Source organism: Oncorhynchus nerka, linkage group LG2 (assembly GCF_034236695.1).
Source record: "Oncorhynchus nerka isolate Pitt River linkage group LG2, Oner_Uvic_2.0, whole genome shotgun sequence".
Taxonomy (NCBI): Eukaryota; Metazoa; Chordata; class Actinopteri; order Salmoniformes; family Salmonidae; genus Oncorhynchus; species Oncorhynchus nerka.
Genome location: NC_088397.1, coordinates 43,528,726 through 43,547,758, shown reverse-complemented (window position 1 = coordinate 43,547,758; position 19,033 = coordinate 43,528,726). Strand labels below are relative to the sequence as shown.

At 43.6% G+C, this 19,033-nt stretch overlaps 1 protein-coding gene across 3 annotated transcripts in view; it reads left to right on the top strand.

Moving 5' to 3' along the window:
- Positions 1-18,726, top strand: part of LOC115135595 (DCC-interacting protein 13-alpha-like) — a 31,619-nt gene extending 12,893 nt beyond the window's left edge. The window contains exons 5-25 of one of the 3 annotated variants that reach the window (XM_065026531.1): positions 227-314; positions 543-584; positions 695-753; positions 901-1,047; positions 1,796-1,878; positions 2,044-2,202; positions 2,477-2,665; positions 2,818-2,860; positions 2,978-3,034; positions 3,273-3,364; positions 3,711-3,896; positions 4,051-4,100; positions 4,233-4,407; positions 4,496-4,532; positions 6,234-6,380; positions 10,171-10,221; positions 10,336-10,425; positions 10,608-10,746; positions 14,913-15,097; positions 15,417-15,518; positions 17,588-18,726. In XM_065026531.1, coding sequence (XP_064882603.1) covers positions 227-314; positions 543-584; positions 695-753; positions 901-1,047; positions 1,796-1,878; positions 2,044-2,202; positions 2,477-2,665; positions 2,818-2,860; positions 2,978-3,034; positions 3,273-3,364; positions 3,711-3,896; positions 4,051-4,100; positions 4,233-4,407; positions 4,496-4,532; positions 6,234-6,380; positions 10,171-10,221; positions 10,336-10,425; positions 10,608-10,746; positions 14,913-15,097; positions 15,417-15,518; positions 17,588-17,695 — 2,229 coding nt within the window. In that variant the 3' untranslated portion in view covers positions 17,696-18,726. Of the gene's footprint in view, positions 1-226; positions 315-542; positions 585-694; positions 754-900; positions 1,048-1,795; positions 1,879-2,043; positions 2,203-2,476; positions 2,666-2,817; positions 2,861-2,977; positions 3,035-3,272; positions 3,365-3,710; positions 3,897-4,047; positions 4,101-4,232; positions 4,408-4,495; positions 4,533-6,233; positions 6,381-10,170; positions 10,222-10,335; positions 10,426-10,607; positions 13,800-14,912; positions 15,098-15,416; positions 15,519-17,587 lie in introns of those variants that run through there. The other 2 variants (XM_065026529.1, XM_029670462.2) reach the window with 2 other exon arrangements.
- Positions 18,727-19,033: the final 307 nt, after the last annotated feature.

Genomic DNA, 19,033 nt, shown 5'->3' with positions numbered 1-19,033 from the left:
TCTCCCATCATTCACTCCACACAGGCTACTCCCTCACTCTTCACTTCAAGCCGTCCCTTCCTTCACTCTGTTTTTTCCATATCCCTTCCATCTTTCTTCCTTCCTTCTCTCTCTTCCATCTCTCTAACCTCCCCCACCTCTCCTCTCCACCTGTCTGATGAGGAACACAAGACACATTTCCCTGAGGAGATTCAGTAACGTAACTAACCTGTCTTCTCTCCCACAGCTGAGTTCCTGTCATGCAGTGCTGTCCACTCAGCTGGCTGATGCCATGATGTTTCCTATCACTCAGTTTAAGGAGAGGGACTTAAAAGGTAGGACTCTGAAAGAGTTCCATTCTCATGTTGTATTGTTTATACAGAGATCATGTACATTAACGAGAGATGGAGACAGATTAGAGGGATGACTGGTGAAGAGGTGGGACTGGGGATCGGAGCCCTGGTCCCCAAGGGCATGTCGTTCGAGGGTGGCTGCGCTTGGTAGTGGCAGAATGTGAGCCGTTTGAAATGGACGTTAACCTTCTCTCTCTCTCTCCCCTACAGAGATCCTGACCCTGAAGGAAGTGTTCCAGATTGCCAGCGATGGTGAGTGAGAACTATTCAGTAAAACATGAAAACTTAATGTGGTGATGTTGGCATGATGTCTTGTTACAAAGCCCATGTTGTAAATGTAATAACACATTTTCTGTCGACAGATCACGACATGGCCATCAACAGATACAGCCGTCTCTCTAAAAGGAGGGACAATGAGAAGGTAAGGTTTCTTAATATAACGTGACGTTGTTGTATCAATAACTTCCTCGCCAAATAAAACCTGACATTTGTGTGCGCGCTTCCGTGTGTATGTCTGCGTGCGTTTGTTGTGTATGTGTGTGTGTGTGTGTGCGCGTCTTCTCTCCAGGTGAAGGGCGAAGTGATGGAGGATGTGTACACCTCCAGGAAGAAGCAGCACCAGACCATGATGCACTACTTCACAGCCCTCAACACGCTGCAGTACAAGAAGAAGATGTCCCTCCTGGAGCCACTGCTGGGATACATGCAAGCACAGGTACATCAGCCTTACTTTCTCTCTCTCCTCTCTCTCTCGCTCGCTCTGTATTTCTTTCTCTCTCTCGCTCGCTGTATTTCTTTCTCTCTCGCTCTCTGTATTTCTTTCTCTGTCTCTCTCTCGCTCTCTGTATTTCTTTCTCTCTCTCTCCCTCTCGCTCTCTGTATTTCTTTCTCTCTCTCTCTCTCGCTCTCTGTATTTCTTTCTCTCTCTCGCTCGCTCTCTGTAGTTCTTTCTCTCTCTCGCTCGCTCTCTGTAGTTCTTTCTCTCTCTCGCTCGCTCTCTGTATTTCTTTCTCTCTCTTGCTCGCTGTATTTCTTTCTCTCTCTCACTCGCTCTCTGTATTTCTCTCTCTCTCTCGCTCTCTGTATTTCTTTCTCTGTCTCTCTCTCGCTCTCTGTATTTCTTTCTCTCTCTCTCCCTCTCGCTCTCTGTATTTCTTTCTCTCTCTCTCTCTCGCTCTCTGTATTTCTTTCTCTCTCTCGCTCGCTCTCTGTAGTTCTTTCTCTCTCTCGCTCGCTCTCTGTATTTCTTTCTCTCTCTCGCTCGCTCTCTGTAGTTCTTTCTCTCTCTCGCTCGCTCTCTGTATTTCTTTCTCTCTCTCGCTCGCTCTCTGTCGTTCTTTCTCTCTCTCGCTCGCTCTCTGTATTTCTTTCTCTCTCTCGCTCTCTGTATTTCTTTCTCTCTCTCTCTCTCCCTGCTGGAGCATATATTCTGACCAGCATGTCTGTCTCTCTGTATATCCCAGATCAGCTTCTTCAAGCTGGGATCAGAGAACCTGACCCAGCAGTGGGAAGACTTCCTCACCGACATAGGAACCAGTGTTCAGAAGTAAGCTTCATCTCCTATCCCCCAACCCCTTGAGATTTGTAGAGATCTGAAAAGATTGGATAGTCTTCAGCAATGGTGGTAGCTCCATCTTGAGGCCAAGTGGAATTGTCATAATGTTTTTAAAAATGTTAAGGCCGGGCGTGTAACGTGTTTGGTTGTGTCCAGTGTCCGCAGGGAGATGGCCGGGGAGGTGGATGTGATGCAACAGACCATCCAGGATATGGAGCAGGCCAATGACCTCCTCTACATGCCTGACCCTGACCCCAGCCTGGTTCCTGTCAACCGCAACCTCACACGCAAGGCCGGCTACCTCAACACTCGCAAGTAAGAAATGACTGCCTAGCCAAACAAACTGACCTTCCTCAGTCCTGCAACACTGTAGTTCAAGACCAACATATATTTTAAATAAACCCCTGGGTTAGTAAATCAAATTAAAAGTCTGCTCGTTGCTATTTGAAGCAACAGTAGGGCAGCTCCTGCTTGTTTTTAAACTGATGCTTTTATTAATTTCGAGTGAAAGTGAATACGGTCCAAAATGCCTTAATCGGAACGACAATATGTTTCTACCATGTTTTTACTCCTAAATGTGTTTCCTAAGTAAAACGGGCTTAGTGTCTTCATCCTGGGAGCGGCAGTACTTCTTCACCCAGGGAGGGAACCTGATGAGCCAGGCGCGGGGGGACGTGGCGGGGGGTCTTGTCATGGATATAGACAACTGCTCCGTCATGGCCGTGGACTGTGAGGACCGACGCTTCTGCTTCCAGATCACATCCTTCGACGGCAAGAAGTAATTGACTGCATATTAAAGCTTGTTTGTTTTTTAAAACTAGCGATAACCGCTTTATGAAGTGTTGTTGTTACCTGAAGATTTCTAACTTAGTCACAAAAGAAAATGTGAATTTCCACAGACGTTACTGATGCGCTCGGTCTTTGTTTCAGAGTGGCCATCTTGCAGGCAGAGAGCAGGAAGGATTGTGAAGAGGTGCGACAGTAGTTTTAATGAAATGTATTGTGGATGTGTTTATGTATTGTATAAATGTATAATGTAGCTGTGGTATCTCTTAATAACACTGTCCTGTGCTCCTCTTTCCTCCCTCAGTGGATTGCAACGATTAACAACATCTCAAAGAGGATATATCTCAGTGAGAACCCAGAGGTGAGTATCTTGCTATGCTCTGGAAAAGCCTGTGCTTGCATCATCTTTATATTTAGTTGATATTATCATAGATAGAGCAATGCTCCAACACCCCTGTGTGTGTCCATGGTGTGACATTCACCTAGCCAGTGCTGGATGTCTGGGATGGGATGTGGTTAGTGTGAATCTCATCTGCCCTCTTTCTCTCTGTTGCCAAGCGCATTTCCTCTTTGCTGAAATGCCCTCTTTCTATTGGCAGGAAATCGCAGCCAGAGTGAACCAATCAGCTCTTGAGGCTGTGACACCATCTCCCTCCTTCCAGCAGAGGCATGAGAGTTTGCGGCCGAGCACGTGGGTTTCTGAACCGTCTCTCCTCACACAATCATAGACTTCATTATTTGGGCCTGGAGTTTTTCCTGATCTGACTACGAAAATCTCTAGGCTTGGTTATACACATTACAGCCTATAACTAGCCTAGCCTAGCTCACCCTGTAACTTGGAGACAAGTGTTTTTCCTGGTTTAGTCACATGGTCTGGAAAAACTCCTGACCCTACTGTAGTGAAAGGTTTCTTGAGTACACCTTTTTTCTTATGTTCAATTAGGCTAGCATCCCTTGTTTCCATCTCTCTAACCTCCATCTCTTTTCTGTTCCCTGGGTCTCGTCCATCCGTCTCTACATATATCCGTCCCGTGTAGACAAGGGCGGCCACCGGCAGCGCGGGCCAGCAGTGTGAGCTCGGCAGGCTCTGAGACGGCCTCCCCGGCCCTCTCCGTCCTCTCCTTGGACGCACTGGTGGCTCCAAACACGCCCATCCAGTTTGACATCATCTCTCCAGTCAGCGAGGAGGACGCAGGACAGGCGAAGGCTGCCGGTCTGGGAAGGTCAGTACTACCCAGGGTTTCCTTAACGGTGTATAGGGGCAGGACTAGCCCATGGTATGTGTTGAATGGAAAATAGTTCTGAGTCTACTACACTGTGCCAGTCACGTTCTTAAGATGTGGGTGTGTTTCTTTGCTCCCCCTTTTTTGAAAGAAGGACCAATCCTTTTGGTGAATCCGGAGGCACACCAGCTGAGGAGAGTGAAGGTAGGTGTGTGTGTGTGTGTGTGTATGTGTGTGTATGTGTGTGTGTGTGTGTGTGTTTCTCTCTCAGGTTAAAAGCGAAAGATGAATTTCTGTGAAAAAGAAAAGAAAAATTGACAATATGTGTCCATCCAGGCTCTATCCTGCACCAGCTGTTCTTTGCGCGTTTCCTGGGCTGTATGGAGGTACAGAATGCAGACAGCTCTGACATCATCTATGAGACCATGAGACAGATCCTAGCAGCCAGAGCCATACACAACATCTTCAGGATGACAGAGTCTCACCTGCTGGTCACCTGCGAATGCCTCAAGTGAGACACAAGCTCTTTGCCCTTATTATACAGGCATGGAAATTCATTCAATTCACAGACTTATCCTGTGTGTTGTTTTTGTTTTCAGGCTAATCGATCCTCAGACACAAGTCACACGGCTGAGGGTAGGCATGTGACTGATTGATTGTACAGTTGAAGTTTACAAACACTTAGGTTGGAGTCATTAAAACTCGTTTTTCAACCACTCCATAAATTTCATCTTAACAAACTATAGTTTTGGCAAGTCGGTTAGGAATATTTCCAACAATTGTTTACAGACCGATTATTTCACTTATAATTCACTGTATCCCAATTCCAGTGGGTCAGAAGTTTACATACACTAAGTTGACTGTGCCTTTAAACAGCTTGGAAAATTCAAGGAAATTATGTCATAGCTTTAGAAGCTTCGGTGTATCAATTGGTGGTGTATCTGTGGATGTATTTCAAGGCCTACCTTCAAACTCAGTGCCTCTTTGCTTGACACCATGGGGAAATCTAAAGAAATCAGCCAAGACCTCCACAAGTCTGGTTTATCCTTGGGAGCAATTTCCAAACGCCTGAAGGTACCACGTTCATCTGTACAAACAATATTACGCAAGTATAAACACCATGGGACCACACAGCCGTCATACCACTCAGGAAGGAGACGCGTTCTGTCTCCTAGAGATGAACGTACTTTGTTACGAAAAGTGCAAATCAATCCCAGAACAACAGCAAAGGACCTTATGAAGATGCTGGAGGAAACAGGCACAAAAGTATCTATATCTACAGTAAAATGAGTCCTATATCGACATAACCTGAAAGGCCGCTCAGAAAGGAAGAAGCCACTGCTCTAAAACCGCCATAAAGACGCCAGGCTACAGTTTGCAACTGCACACGGGGTCAAAGATCATACTTTTTGGGGAAATGTCCTCTGGTCTGATGAAAAAAAAAAAAACAGTTTGGCTATAATATCCATTGTTATGTTTGGAGGAAAAAGAGGGAGGCTTGCAAGCCGAAGAACACCATCCCAACCGTGAAGCACGGGGGTGGCAGCATCATATTGTGGGGGTGCTTTGTTGCAGGAGGGACTGGTGCACTTCACAAAATAGATGGCATCATGAGGAAAGAAAATTATGTGGATATATTGAAGCAAGCATCTCAAGACATCAGTCAGGAAGTCGAAGCTTGGTCGCAAATGGGTCTTCCAAACGGACAATGACCCCAAGCATACTTCCAAAGTAGTGGCAAAATGGCTTAAGGACAACAATGTCAAGGTATTGGAGTGGCCGTCACAAAGCCCTGACCTCAATCCTATAGAAAATTTGTGGGCAGAAATGAACACGCGTGTGTGAGCAAGGAGGCCTACAAACCTGACTTAGTTACACCAGCTCTGTCAGGAGGAATGGGCCAAAATTCACCCAACTTATTGTGGGAAGCTTGTGGAAGGCTACCCGAAACGTTTGACCCAAGTTAAACAATTTAAAGGCAATGCTACCAAATACTAATTGAGTGTATGTAAACTTCTGACCCACTGGGAATGTGATGAAGGAAATAAAAGCTGAAATAAATAATTCTCTCCGCTATTATTCTGACATTTCACATTTTAAAATAAAGTGGTGATCTTAACTGACCTAAGACAGGGATTTGTTACTAGGATGAAATGTCAGGAACTGAGTTTAAATGTATTTGGCTAAGGTGTATGTAAACGTCCAACTTCAACTGTATGTAATATCACTGTCAAGATACATGAGGTTGTCGAGACTTGATGTTTCATGTGACTTCTTGATTTCCTTCTCTCTCTGCCCCTCTCCCTGCTGCCCCCCCCTTCTCTCTCCCTCTCACAGTTCCCTCTCTCCAGCGTGGTGTTGTGTGCTGCCCACCAGGAGAACAAGCGTCTGTTTGGATTTGTTCTGCAGACTGCAGAAGGCAGGGTGGACGGACGACCAGTCATTGTCTGCTACATCTTTGAGTCCAACAATGATGGGGAAAAGGTAGATTCTGCTCTGCTGTGTAGCCTTTCTTATTCCATGATATGTAGGTAGAGCCAGTAGTTTAGGGCTGTAACTAGGGCATAGTTACACCACAATTTCCTGGTCAACCACACATGCCAATGTCTTTTTATGATCAAATCAAATCTAATTTTATTTGTCACATACACATGGTTAGCAGATGTTAATGCAAGTGTAGTGAAATGCTTGTGCTTCTAGTTCCGACAATGCAGTAATAACCAACAAGTAATCTAACTAACAATTCCAAAACTACTGTCTTATACACAGTGTAAGGGGATAAAGAATATGTACATAAGGATATATGAATGAGTGATGGTACAGAGCAGCATAGGCAAGATACAGTAGATGGTATCGAGTACAGTATATACATATGAGATGAGTATGTAAACAAAGTGGCATAGTTAAAGTGGCTAGTGATACATGTATTACATAAGGATGCACTCGATGATATAGAGTACAGTATATACGTATGCATATGAGATGAATAATGTAGGGTAAGTAACATTATATAAGGTAGCATTGTTTAAAGTGGCTAGTGATATATTTACATCATTTCCCATCAATTCCCATTATTAAAGTGGCTGGAGTTGAGTCAGTGTCAGTGTGTTGGCAGCAGCCACTCAATGTTAGTGGTGGCTGTTTAACAGTCTGATGGCCTTGACATAGAAGCTGTTTTTCAGTCTCTCGGTCCCAGCTTTGATGCACCTGTACTGACCTCGCCTTCTGGATGATAGCGGGGTGAACAGGCAGTGGCTCGGGTGGTTGATGTCCTTGATGATCTTTATGGCCTTCCTGTAACATCGGGTGGTGTAGGTGTCCTGGAGGGCAGGTAGTTTGCCCCCGGTGATGCGTTGTGCAGACCTCACTACCCTCTGGAGAGCCTTACGGTTGAGGGCGGAGCAGTTGCCATACCAGGCGGTGATACAGCCCGCCAGGATGCTCTCGATTGTGCATCTGTAGATGTTTGTGAGTGCTTTTGGTGACAAGCCGAATTTCTTCAGCCTCCTGAGGTTGAAGAGGCGCTGCTGCGCCTTCTTCACGATGCTGTCTGTGTGAGTGGACCAATTCAGTTTGTCTGTGATGTGTATGCCGAGGAACTTAAAACTTGCTACCCTCTCCACTACTGTTCCATCGATGTGGATAGGGGGTGTTCCCTCTGCTGTTTCCTGAAGTCCACAATCATCTCCTTAGTTTTGTTGACGTTGAGTGTGAGGTTATTTTCCTGACACCACACTCCGAGGGCCCTCACCTCCTCCCTGTAGGCCGTCTCGTCGTTGTTGGTAATCAAGCCTACCACTGTTGTGTCGTCCGCAAACTTGATGATTGAGTTGGAGGCGTGCGTGGCCACGCAGTCGTGGGTGAACAGGGAGTACAGGAGAGGGCTCAGAACGCACCCTTGTGGGGCCCCAGTGTTGAGGATCAGCGGGGAGGAGATGTTGTTGCCTACCCTCACCACCTGGGGGCGGCCCGTCAGGAAGTCCAGTACCCAGTTGCACAGGGCGGGGTCGAGGCCCAGGGTCTCGAGCTTGATGACGAGCTTGGAGGGTACTATGGTGTTGAATGCCGAGCTGTAGTCGATGAACAGCATTCTCACATAGGTATTCCTCTTGTCCAGATGGGTTAAGGCAGTGTGCAGTGTGGTTGAGATTGCATCGTCTGTGGACCTATTTGGGTGGTAAGCAAATTGGAGTGGGTCTAGGGTGTCAGGTAGGGTGGAGGTGATATGGTCCTTGACTAGTCTCTCAAAGCACTTCATGATGACGGAAGTGAGTGCTACGGGGCGGTAGTCGTTTAGCTCAGTTACCTTAGCTTTCTTGGGAACAGGAACAATGGTGGCCCTCTTGAAGCATGTGGGAACAGCAGACTGGTATAGGGATTGATTGAATATGTCCGTAAACACACCGGCCAGCTGGTCTGCGCATGCTCTGAGGGCGCGGCTGGGGATGCCGTCTGGGCCTGCAGCCTTGCGAGGGTTAACACGTTTAAATGTCTTACTCACCTCGGCTGCAGTGAAGAAGAGACCGCATGTTTTCATTGCAGGCCGTGTCAGTGGCACTGTATTGTCCTCAAAGCGGGCAAAAAAGTTATTTAGTCTGCCTGGGAGCAAGACATCCTGGTCCGTGACTGGGCTGGATTTCTTCCTGTAGTCCGTGATTGACTGTAGACCCTGCCACATGCCTCTTGTGTCTGAGCCGTTGAATTGAGATTCTACTTTGTCTCTGTACTGACGCTTAGCTTGTTTGATAGCCTTGCGGAGGGAATAGCTGCACTGTTTGTATTCGGTCATGTTACCAGACACCTTGCCCTGATTAAAAGCAGTGGTTCGTGCTATCAGTTTCACGCGAATGCTGCCATCAATCCACGGTTTCTGGTTAGGGAATGTTTTAATCGTTGCTATGGGAACGACATCTTCAACGCACGTTCTAATGAACTCGCACACCGAATCAGCGTATTCGTCAATGTTGTTATCTGACGCAATACGAAACATATCCCAGTCCACGTGATGGAAGCAGTCTTGGAGTGTGGAGTCAGCTTGGTCGGACCAGCGTTGGACAGACCTCAGCGTGGGAGCCTCTTGTTTTAGTTTCTGTCTGTAGGCAGGGATCAACAAAATGGAGTCGTGGTCAGCTTTTCCGAAAGGGGGGCGGGGCAGGGCCCTATATGCGTCGCGGAAGTTAGAGTAACAATGATCCAAGGTTTTTCCACCCCTGGTTGCGCAATCGATATGCTGATAAAATTTAGGGAGTCTTGTTTTCAGATTAGCCTTGTTAAAATCCCCAGCTACAATGAATGCAGCCTCCGGATAAATGGTTTCCAGTTTGCAAAGAGTTAAATAAAGTTCGTTCAGAGCCATCGATGTGTCTGCTTGGGGGGGGATATATACGGCTGTGATTATAATCTAAGAGAATTCTCTTGGTAGATAATGCGGTCTACATTTGATTGTGAGGAATTCTAAATCAGGTGAACAGAAGGATTTGAGTTCCTGTATGTTTCTTTCATCACACCATGTCTCGTTAGCCATAAGGCATACGCCCCCGCCCCTCTTCTTACCAGAAAGGTGTTTGTTTCTGTCGGCGCGATGCGTGGAGAAACCTGTTGGCTGCACCGCCTCGGATAGCGTCTCTCCAGTGAGCCATGTTTCCGTGAAGCACAGAACGTTACAGTCTCTGATGTCCCTCTGGAATGCTACCCTTGCTCGGATTTCATCAACCTTGTTGTCAAGAGACTGGACATTGGCAAGAAGAATGCTAGCGAGTGGTGCACGGTGTGCCCGTCTCCGGAGTCTGACCAGAAGACCGCCTCGTTTCCCTCTTTTTCTGAGTCGTTTTTTTGGGTCGCTACATGCGATCCATTCCGTTGTCCTGTTTGTAAAGGCAGAACACAGGATCCGCGTCGCGAAAAACATATTCTTGGTCGTACTGATGGTGAGTTGACGCTGATCTTATATTCAGTAGTTCTTCTCGACTGTATGTAATGAAACCTAAGATGACCTGGGGTACTAATGTAAGAAATAACCCGTAAAAAAAACAAAAAACTGCATAGTTTCCTAGGAACGCGAAGCGAGGCGGCCATCTCTGTCGGCTTATTCCTAGCCAGAACAAGTCCTGGCTAGGAATAAGCATATTGTGTCTTTGTAGTAATGGCACTATCAGTTAAAACATCTTATAGTTTCCGTGTTGTGGCAAAATGAAGACATTTGCATGTGTGTCTACTGTTACCCATGGTCATTTCTCGTTATCTCCGAGTGTATGTTGTGTTGTCCTCCTTTCAGATCTGTGACAGTGTGGGGCTGGCCAAACAGATAGCGTTCCACTCAGAGATGGTAAGAAATGTGAGAAGTCGAACTCTCTGTTCTAGTGGAATTAATTTGTTAAGATGAACCGTCGTTGCTCACGTGGGACCTTTACTGTTTTCATTTTTTTTTTTGCTGACTCAGGATCGCAAAGCCATGGAGAAGAAGAAGGAGCAGGACAGGGCCAAGGAGAAACAGCAGGAGGAGCTGAGTAAACAGAAACAGATTGAAAAGGTGTCCCAGAAATTCTATCAAAATCATAATATAATATCCTATTCTCGTTGACTCATAAATCAACGCCTGGTTTCTTGTCTGTAATCACAGCTGTATTACATTCTTTGTTCAATGATGTTACAGTAAACTGAATGATTTGATTAATTGATTTGATTAATCAATGAATTTTCATGAACCCACAGGACCTAGAGGAACAGAGCCGTTTGATTGCTGCCTTCAGTCGCCCCACCCCCCTTGCCGCTGGCACTGACGGACAGTTCCTGGTGCTGAGCAACAGCCAGTCAGAGGACAGCGATGCAGGAGTGGAGGGGCGGGAGAAGGGTGAGTCAGAGGCCTAACAGAATGGAACCGAGAGATGTTACTGTTGGCTTTCACTGAATACTACCTTGGATGACCAAACCACTGGAAGTCAGTCATTTCATTTTCAATGGAGGGAGGCAACTTGAAGAGGTGACTTGAGGAGACCATGAGAGATGCAACCATTGGGGACAATTTCACTTCACCAAGTTGAGCCAAAGTTCAACTTTTACGCAAATCATCAGCGATGAAACTGCTGGCTTTGATCCTCTGCTGGATAGGCTACCCCCCCCAATGTGCTGTTCAGAGGAAACACCCACGAGAGACATAGCCTTGTCCCAGATCTGTTTGTGCTTTTGCCTACTCCATTGTCATTGTCGAACCAAACAATTGCATGACTATTCCAGAAGGAGTTGGCAAGAGAGCAGAAACAGACTCGCACCCAGGCTACAAGGGACAGGCTTGACTATGTGTTACCACAAAGTAGTATCCCATGAAAACAGACAGTTAGAGGTGGACTTGGTTCCTCTCCAGACGCCCACCTTGGCTCCTCAACCCTGGGCCTGCACAAATACAGCCTCTCTGGTTTCACCTCTGGCTCCTACTGTTGGTCAATGAAGGAACAGGATTCAGAGTGCAGATAAACTTGATCAATAAAGGGGGAAAAAAAATGCTTCATAACATAAAAAACTAGAAAAAAAAGACCCCACAAGCTAAGAAAAGAAGAGTAGAAAAAGAACTGTGTGACTGAACAATCAAAAGAATCCTTCCGGATCATTCTCCACCTTGTGTAAATGATCATGTATTTTATACTCGCAATTATATAGAAGTATACTGTCAGATAATATGGAAGAAGAAAAATAATGCTTTTCTGGTTTTGTTTATTTGGAAATTCAGGTGCAGTTCTGACTGAATACTATGGCTTCCTAAAAGTTAGAGATTATAGAGTGTACTAATATGGAGGGAAGACATTGCACATGTTAATACTGTAATAATAGATTTCTGTATTGTTTGCGTAAACAGTATACGTATTGTCTAATTAAGCAATAAGGCCCGAAGGGGTGTGGTATATGGCCAATATACCATGGCTAAGGGCTGTTCTTATGCACGAAGCAACACCAAATGCCTGGATACAGCCCTTAGTCGTGGTGTATTGGCCGTATACCCCCCCCCCAAGGTGCCTTATTGCTATTATAAACTATTTACCGATATAATTATAGTAGTAAAACATGTTTTGTCAAACCCGCGGTATGCGGTCTGATATACCATGGCTGTCAGCCAATCAGAATTCAGAGCTCGAAGCACCCAGTTTATAATCTACAGCTGTGAAAAAGTACTTGCCCCCTGTATGATTTTTTTCTGTTTTTGCATATTTTTGATACAGAATGTTATCAGATCTTCAACCAAAACCTAATATTAGATAAAGGGAACCTGAGTTTACAAATAAAATAAAAAAAGTAATACTTATTTTATTGATTTAATTAACAAAGTTATGCAACACCCAATTCCCCTGTGTGAAAAAAGTGATTTCCCCCTTACACTCAGTAACTGGTTGTGCCACCTTTTAGCTGCAATGACTGCAACCAAATGCTTCCTACAGTTGTTGATCAGTCTCTCACATCGCTGTGGAGGAATGTTGGCCCACTTTTGCCTGCAGAACTGCTTTAACTCAGCAACATTTGTGGGTTTTCATGCATGAACTGCTCGTTTCAAGTCTTGCCACAACATCTCAATTGGGATTAGGTCTGGACTTTGACTAGGCCATTCCAAAACTTCAAATGTATTGCTTTTTATCCATGTTCATGTAGACTTGTTTTGGATCATTGTCTTGCTGAATGACACATCTGCGCTTCAGCTCACAGACGGATGGTCTGACATTCTCCTGCAGAATTCATGGTTCCTTCTATTGAAGAAAGTCATCTAGGTCCTGAGGCAGCAAAGCATCCCCAAAACCATCACACTGCCACCACCATGCCTGATCGTTGGTATGAGGTTCTTACTGTGAAATGCAGTGTTTGGTTTTCGCCAGGCATAATAGGACCCATCTCATCCAAAAGGTTGACTCAAGTTTGCCAAAAAAGCACCTGGAAGCACCTGGATGATCATCAAGACTCTTTGAAGGATGATTTATGGACAGATGAGTCAAAAGTATGACTTTTTGGACGGCATTGGTCCCGTTATATGCCTGGTGGAAACCTAACACTGCATTCCTGGTTCTCGGCGGTGGTGTGATGGTTTGGGGATGCTTTGCTGCCTCAGGACCTTGTCTACACTCAGCCCCTCGTCGTTAGCTAACAGGTTTGCATGTGCTTTGGATCCTATCATGAAGATAAATAATTGTCACATACATCCTTGTCAGTTCTTTTTTTCTCCAGAACATTATTACTACCATTTGAATGAACCATGTTTTGTTTGGAGTGTGTTTTGGTTTCAAGATGATGATGTTGATCTTGTACCCCTAACACCAATAGTGGTATGCTCATAAATGAATCAACTTATTGCTATACCTTCTTCCTGAAGTGTCAATGTATTCATCTGCCAGGTTGAAGCAAGAACAATACTGTATTACAAAGTGCTAAATTAGGGCTGTGGCTTTAAGGTGTTGTTTTTTTAACCCGTTAAGTACGTTAATCTGTAATGTATTGGAATGGTTTGTATGTTTCTCAGATCATTTCTGTATAAAGAAGCACACTACGTATGTATGCTATGTATAGGACATATTTCCAGAGGTGTTCGCCGACCTTTACCCATTGCTCAGATGTAAATTTGTTCTGAGCTCTGGCTGCAAATTTGATCAGCTCATAGAGAATACAACTACCATATCAACAAAGTGAAATTGATTCAGTTTATATAAATAGAAGTGATATCCCAGAAGGGTTGAGAATATTTATTATTTCCATTTTGGGGAAAGGTTTTGGGAGTGGAAAACTGGGTTACCTAGATGTTAATATGGGGGACTGCACTTTAGTACTTTATGCAGTGGGGGATATGCACCTATTTAATGTACATATTTCAGTGATTACTGTTTCAGTGTCCTAAAATAGCTTTTCAACAATAAATATACACTAATTCAAGGATTAGGGTTGTGTTTTATCGCTCCTGGTTCAAAGTGTGTGTGTGTGTGTGTGCGTGCGTGCGTGCGTGGCGCCTATAGGCTGCAAATAAGCCATATTCTTTCTTAGAGTAGCCTATTAAGCCTTTCAAAACAAAAAGACTGGGCGCGCCCGTGCACATTGACGTCCCTTGTGTCCAAATCCTCTCTGTTCCATTCAGAGCGAAAAGTAAACAAGTGAGCTATTTGTTTAAAGCTCCCGTTGTTCTGTTCGTTAAGGCGAGCGAGCACTAATCTGCTTTTGAATAGGTCGATTCGAGGAGGAACAAATGTTACACACGATTTTCTAGCAACACGCCAACCTGCCGCTTTGACGGCTTTTGTTTGTCCCCAACATAATTCACCGTCCTATATGCATCACAACGGCAGGATGAGAGAATATTCATCAGGATTAAACCTAATAGTATTAGAGGATTATTATTAGGATTGGAATTATGTGATACTTGACTGGTCCCGCATAATAATGCCTGCAGACAGTAGGCCTATCTAAAATAGTGCCCAGGTTTGGCGACATGTGGGAATGGGTTTGATTTTCTACCTTGGTAGTTTTGAAGAAAAGGATGGCAATGCTTTTTTGTTTCAGTTCTAATATTACGTTTGACGAATCCACTGTCCTTAAGAGATAACGCGTTATGCCTAAATCTATTTACAACCCCCCTAATCTGAATCGGGTAACCTGCGACTCATCGCGCCCAGTGGTGGGGGGTATTCGATTCACATGCTAAACTTTTTAGAACCTCTGATTTTAATTAGTGACGTATGAAAATCCCTGATTCGTTTAAATCGTCACCTGGGCAGCCAGCATTCAGAGGCCAGTAACTTTTCAGAAGAGAGTTGGTTGACAGTATGGCTGCACCTACCGTTAGTTGCCAGATCAGGCTGGTTGACGCAAAGCCAGTTTTCACCATAGACAGCATCCTTGGGTTGAATTTGGACAGGCCAGGCCTACAAAATGTGTCTGTGAAGCTGTATCGACCTTGGACAGGTAAAACACTATTTATTTCTCTCAAGTAAATTCTGATAATAACGTATGTCATTGTCTGTGGAGTTATATTAGGTTTTGTCTGGTGTTTTTCAGAATTGGAACCAACGCAACAGAGAAGTCACACCATAGTCAATAGACCATCGGAGCCTTCCGCAGAGATAAAGGGGACAGTAGAAGAACAGAAGCTCAACTGTAAACGACACTTTACGGAGTCCTACAGGAGAACATTAAACTGGTACATTGGGCGCAGGCCGCGGACGGCATTCAGTAGCACACAGGTAAAAATATATATATATATGTTTCATGCACAGATATGCGCAGTGTTCACATGCCTCCATCGTGGTGCATCAGTAACAAAACATTTTAATAACATATTTATTGTAGATAGCCTATATATCGGCTGAAGGGCAGTTAACCTGTTTTATTTGACCAACATTTTGTTTGTATGATGTCATAACTGTGGGATTTTGCTGCAGGGTTACAGTTATCAGTATTTACATTTATCAGTATATACATTTGTGTTAAATGTGTATCAATTTGTGCAGATGTTTTCATGGAAATACAATTTGATTGATATGATTTCTTCTTGGGGAGCAGATTGAAGTCTTGGAGAGTGTGTTTCTCATCAACTCATATCCGGGTATTGACATCAGAGATGAACTGGCACAAAGGTTACATCTGGAGGAAGATAGAATACAGGTAGGCCTAAAATTAGCTGTTTCGAAATTCTATTTAAAATCGGCATGTTTTTACCCTGAGGCCTAACAAAGTTAATTTACTGTTCAATATGAAAAATAAATCAAATACAAGTTTTTGAACAATTCATTTGATTCATGTTAATTTATATACAGTTGAAGTCGGAAGTTTACATACACTTAGGTTGAAGTCATTAAAACTCGTTTTTTAACCACTCCACAAATTTCTTGTTAACAAACTATAGTTTTGGCAAGTTGGTTAGGACATCTATTTTGTGCATGACACAAGTAATTTTTCCAACAATTGTTTACAGACAGATTTCACTTATAATTCACTGTATCACAATTCCAGTGGGTCAGACAGAAGTTTACATACAACAAAGTTGACTGTGCCTTTAAACAGCTTGGAAAATTCCAGAAAGTGATGTCATGGCTTTAGAAGCTTCTAAAATGCTAATTGACATAATTTGAGTCAATTGGAGGTGTACCTGTGGATGTATTTCAAGACCTACATTCAACCTCAGTGCCTCTTTGCTTGGCATCATGGGAAAATCAAAAGAAATCAGCCAAGACCTCAGAAAAATAATTGTAGACCTCCACAAGTCTGGTTCATCCTTGGGAGCAATTTCCAAACGCCTGAAGGTACCACGTTCATCTGTACAAACAATAGTACGCAAGTATAAACACCATGGGACCACACAGACGTCATACCGCTCAGGAAGGAGAAGCGTTCTGTCTCCTAGAGATGAATGTATTTTGGTGCGAAAAGTGCAAATCAATCCCAGAACAACAGCAAACAGCACCCCTGAATAAGGCAGTTAACCCACTGTTCCCCAGTAGGCCATCATTGTAAATAAGAATTTGTTCTTAACTGACTTGCCTAGTTAAATAAAGGTTAAAACATTTAATTTTTTTAACTGGACAGAACTTTTCCTAGAAAGCCAGCATCCTGGAGTTGCCTCTTCACTGTTGCCGTTGAGACTGGTGTTTTGAGGGTACTATTTAAAGAAGCTGCCAGTTGAGGACTTGTGAGGTGTCTGTTTCTCAAACTAGACCCTCCTCTTGCTCAGTTGTGTACCGTGGCCTCCCACTCCTCTTTCTATTCTGGTTAGCGCCAGTTTGCGCTGTTCTGTGAAGGGAGTAGTACACAGCATTGTACGAGAGCCTCAGTTTCTTGGCAATTTCTTGCATGAAATAGCATTGATTTCTCTAGACTGACGAGTTTCAGAAGAAAGGTCTTTGTTTCTGGCGATTTTGAGCCTGTAATCGAACCCACAAATGCTGATGCTCCAGATACTCAACTTGTCTAAAGATGGCCAGTTGTATTGCTTCTTTAATCAGAACAACAGTTTTCAGCTGTGCTAACATAGTTGCAAAAGGGTTTTCTAATGATCAATTAGCCTTTTAATATGATCAACTTGGATTAGCTAACACAACGTGCCATTGGATCACAGGAGTGATGGTTGCTGATAATGGGCCTCTGTACGCCTATGTAGATATTCCATAAAAAGGCAGCCGTTTCCAGATACAATACTCATTTACAACATTAACAATGTCTACACTGTATTTCTGATCAATTTCATGTTATTTTAATGGACAAAAAGTGTGATTTTCTTTCAAAAACAAGGACATTTCTAAGTGACACTACATTTTTGAAAGGTAGTGTGTATATATGCAATTATATTTATATTATAAAACTATTCGCTTGATCGCCTCACTTTACAAAATATTAATTTATATACATTTGTTTAACAGTAAATCAACTTTGCAAGGCCTGACTTAATTGTTTTGGGATTCTACTTTGATTATTGAATTATAATTGCATTGTAACAGCTTTCACATTTAAGTCATTTAGCAGACGCTCTTATCCAGAGCGACTTACAAATTGTTATTACACAGAATATGGACTGTTAATTACAATGTAACATGTAAAAAACAATATATGCCTGAGTACTTACAGCAATAACCTACTAGACAGGCATCTGCTCTAAAACTATGGTGTAAATTTTATCAACAAAAAATTAGCTTTTAAGGCTGTTCTTAAAATCTCTGACACTGTTCCGTTCTCCACAGATCTGGTTTCAGAACCGCAGGGCCAAGCTGAAACGTTCTCACAGAGAGTCACAGTTCCTCATGGTGAAAAAAGCCTTCGCAGATCTCAAGGACAAAGAAGAGGAATAGTCCTTATGATAAACAGACCTTATAGGGGCCTTAATTAAGTTTCTCACTCTCTTTCTCCCTCTCTTTCTCTCTCTCTCTATATATATATATATTTAATATATTCTATGATGTAAATGTACATTTTTCCAGGGCAGCGTTTCCCAAACTCGGTCCTTGAGTCCCCGAGGTGTGCACGTTTTGCTTTTTTCCCCTAGCGCTCCTAACCCTACACAACTGCTTCGAATAATCCAAGCTTGATGAGTTGATTATATGAATCAGCTGTGTAGTGCTAGGGCAAAAAAGTAAACAAAACGTGCACCGAGTTTGGGAAACCCTGTTCTAGGGTATGTTCGTTTTTATAAACAGATAAGACCATTGTCAAATACATTTGTGGGTTACGGCGTTTGAGCTAGATTGGCAAGAATGTTTATCTTCTCCAACAACAGAATACATTTCTGAAAGTTTAGATTATTAAATTTAGTTTGCCAGCAGCTGCAGGTTGTGGGTGTTCCCAGAACATCCAGAGTTAAGCTCTCCATATTGTTCGAGAAACACCCCGGTAGGAACCAATTTGTCTCCTTCAGTAGCGCCTCAGCAAAGCAATTAAGTTTAGGGGAGTGAGAGACAAAAGAGTAGCAGTGAGGAAGCCTGCCCTGCAGGCAACAGGAAGGAGAAGGTATAAAGGTTTAGATCGTAGAGAAAGCTTTGAGAAGAGAAAAAAGTATAAAGATAATTGCATTTATGCTCTGGCAGGCATCCGCACCTCTCTTTTCTGACTAAAGAAGTAGGCCCATAAACCTCTACTTGTGGTGTCATGCAGTAAAATAAAGTTAAGGAACAGGGAATTTAAGTTTACAACTCAAACCAATAGGCAACCTCTTGATTAACCCACTACTCTACTAACATGGTATGGCTGCAGTTTCAATGCCTGAACACAGGAGGGTGCTAAAGAATATCAAACGATTCTCTGTCTCTCTCCCCGTCGAGTCCTTTGCCCCCTACTGACTCTCTGGGTCTATTCTACACTAATAAAATATAATTTCCCACAGAAAGAGTGAGTGATTGTTTTTTGCCCACATGTAGGCTACTGGACTCCTGTGTGATAATGTTTCCAATGCTCAGCGTTCATGCAGCGGTAAAGAGGATATTCTTTTCATGACTTCAAATCAAACTTTGTCACATGCGCCAAATACAACAAGTAAACTTTACTGTGAAATGCTTACTTACAAGCCCTTAACCCAACAGTGCAGTTCAAGAATAGTTAAGAAAATATTTACAGAGTAGACTAAAATAAGTAACACAATAAGAATAACAACGAGGCTATATACCGGTACCGAGTCAGTGTGCCGGGGTACAGGT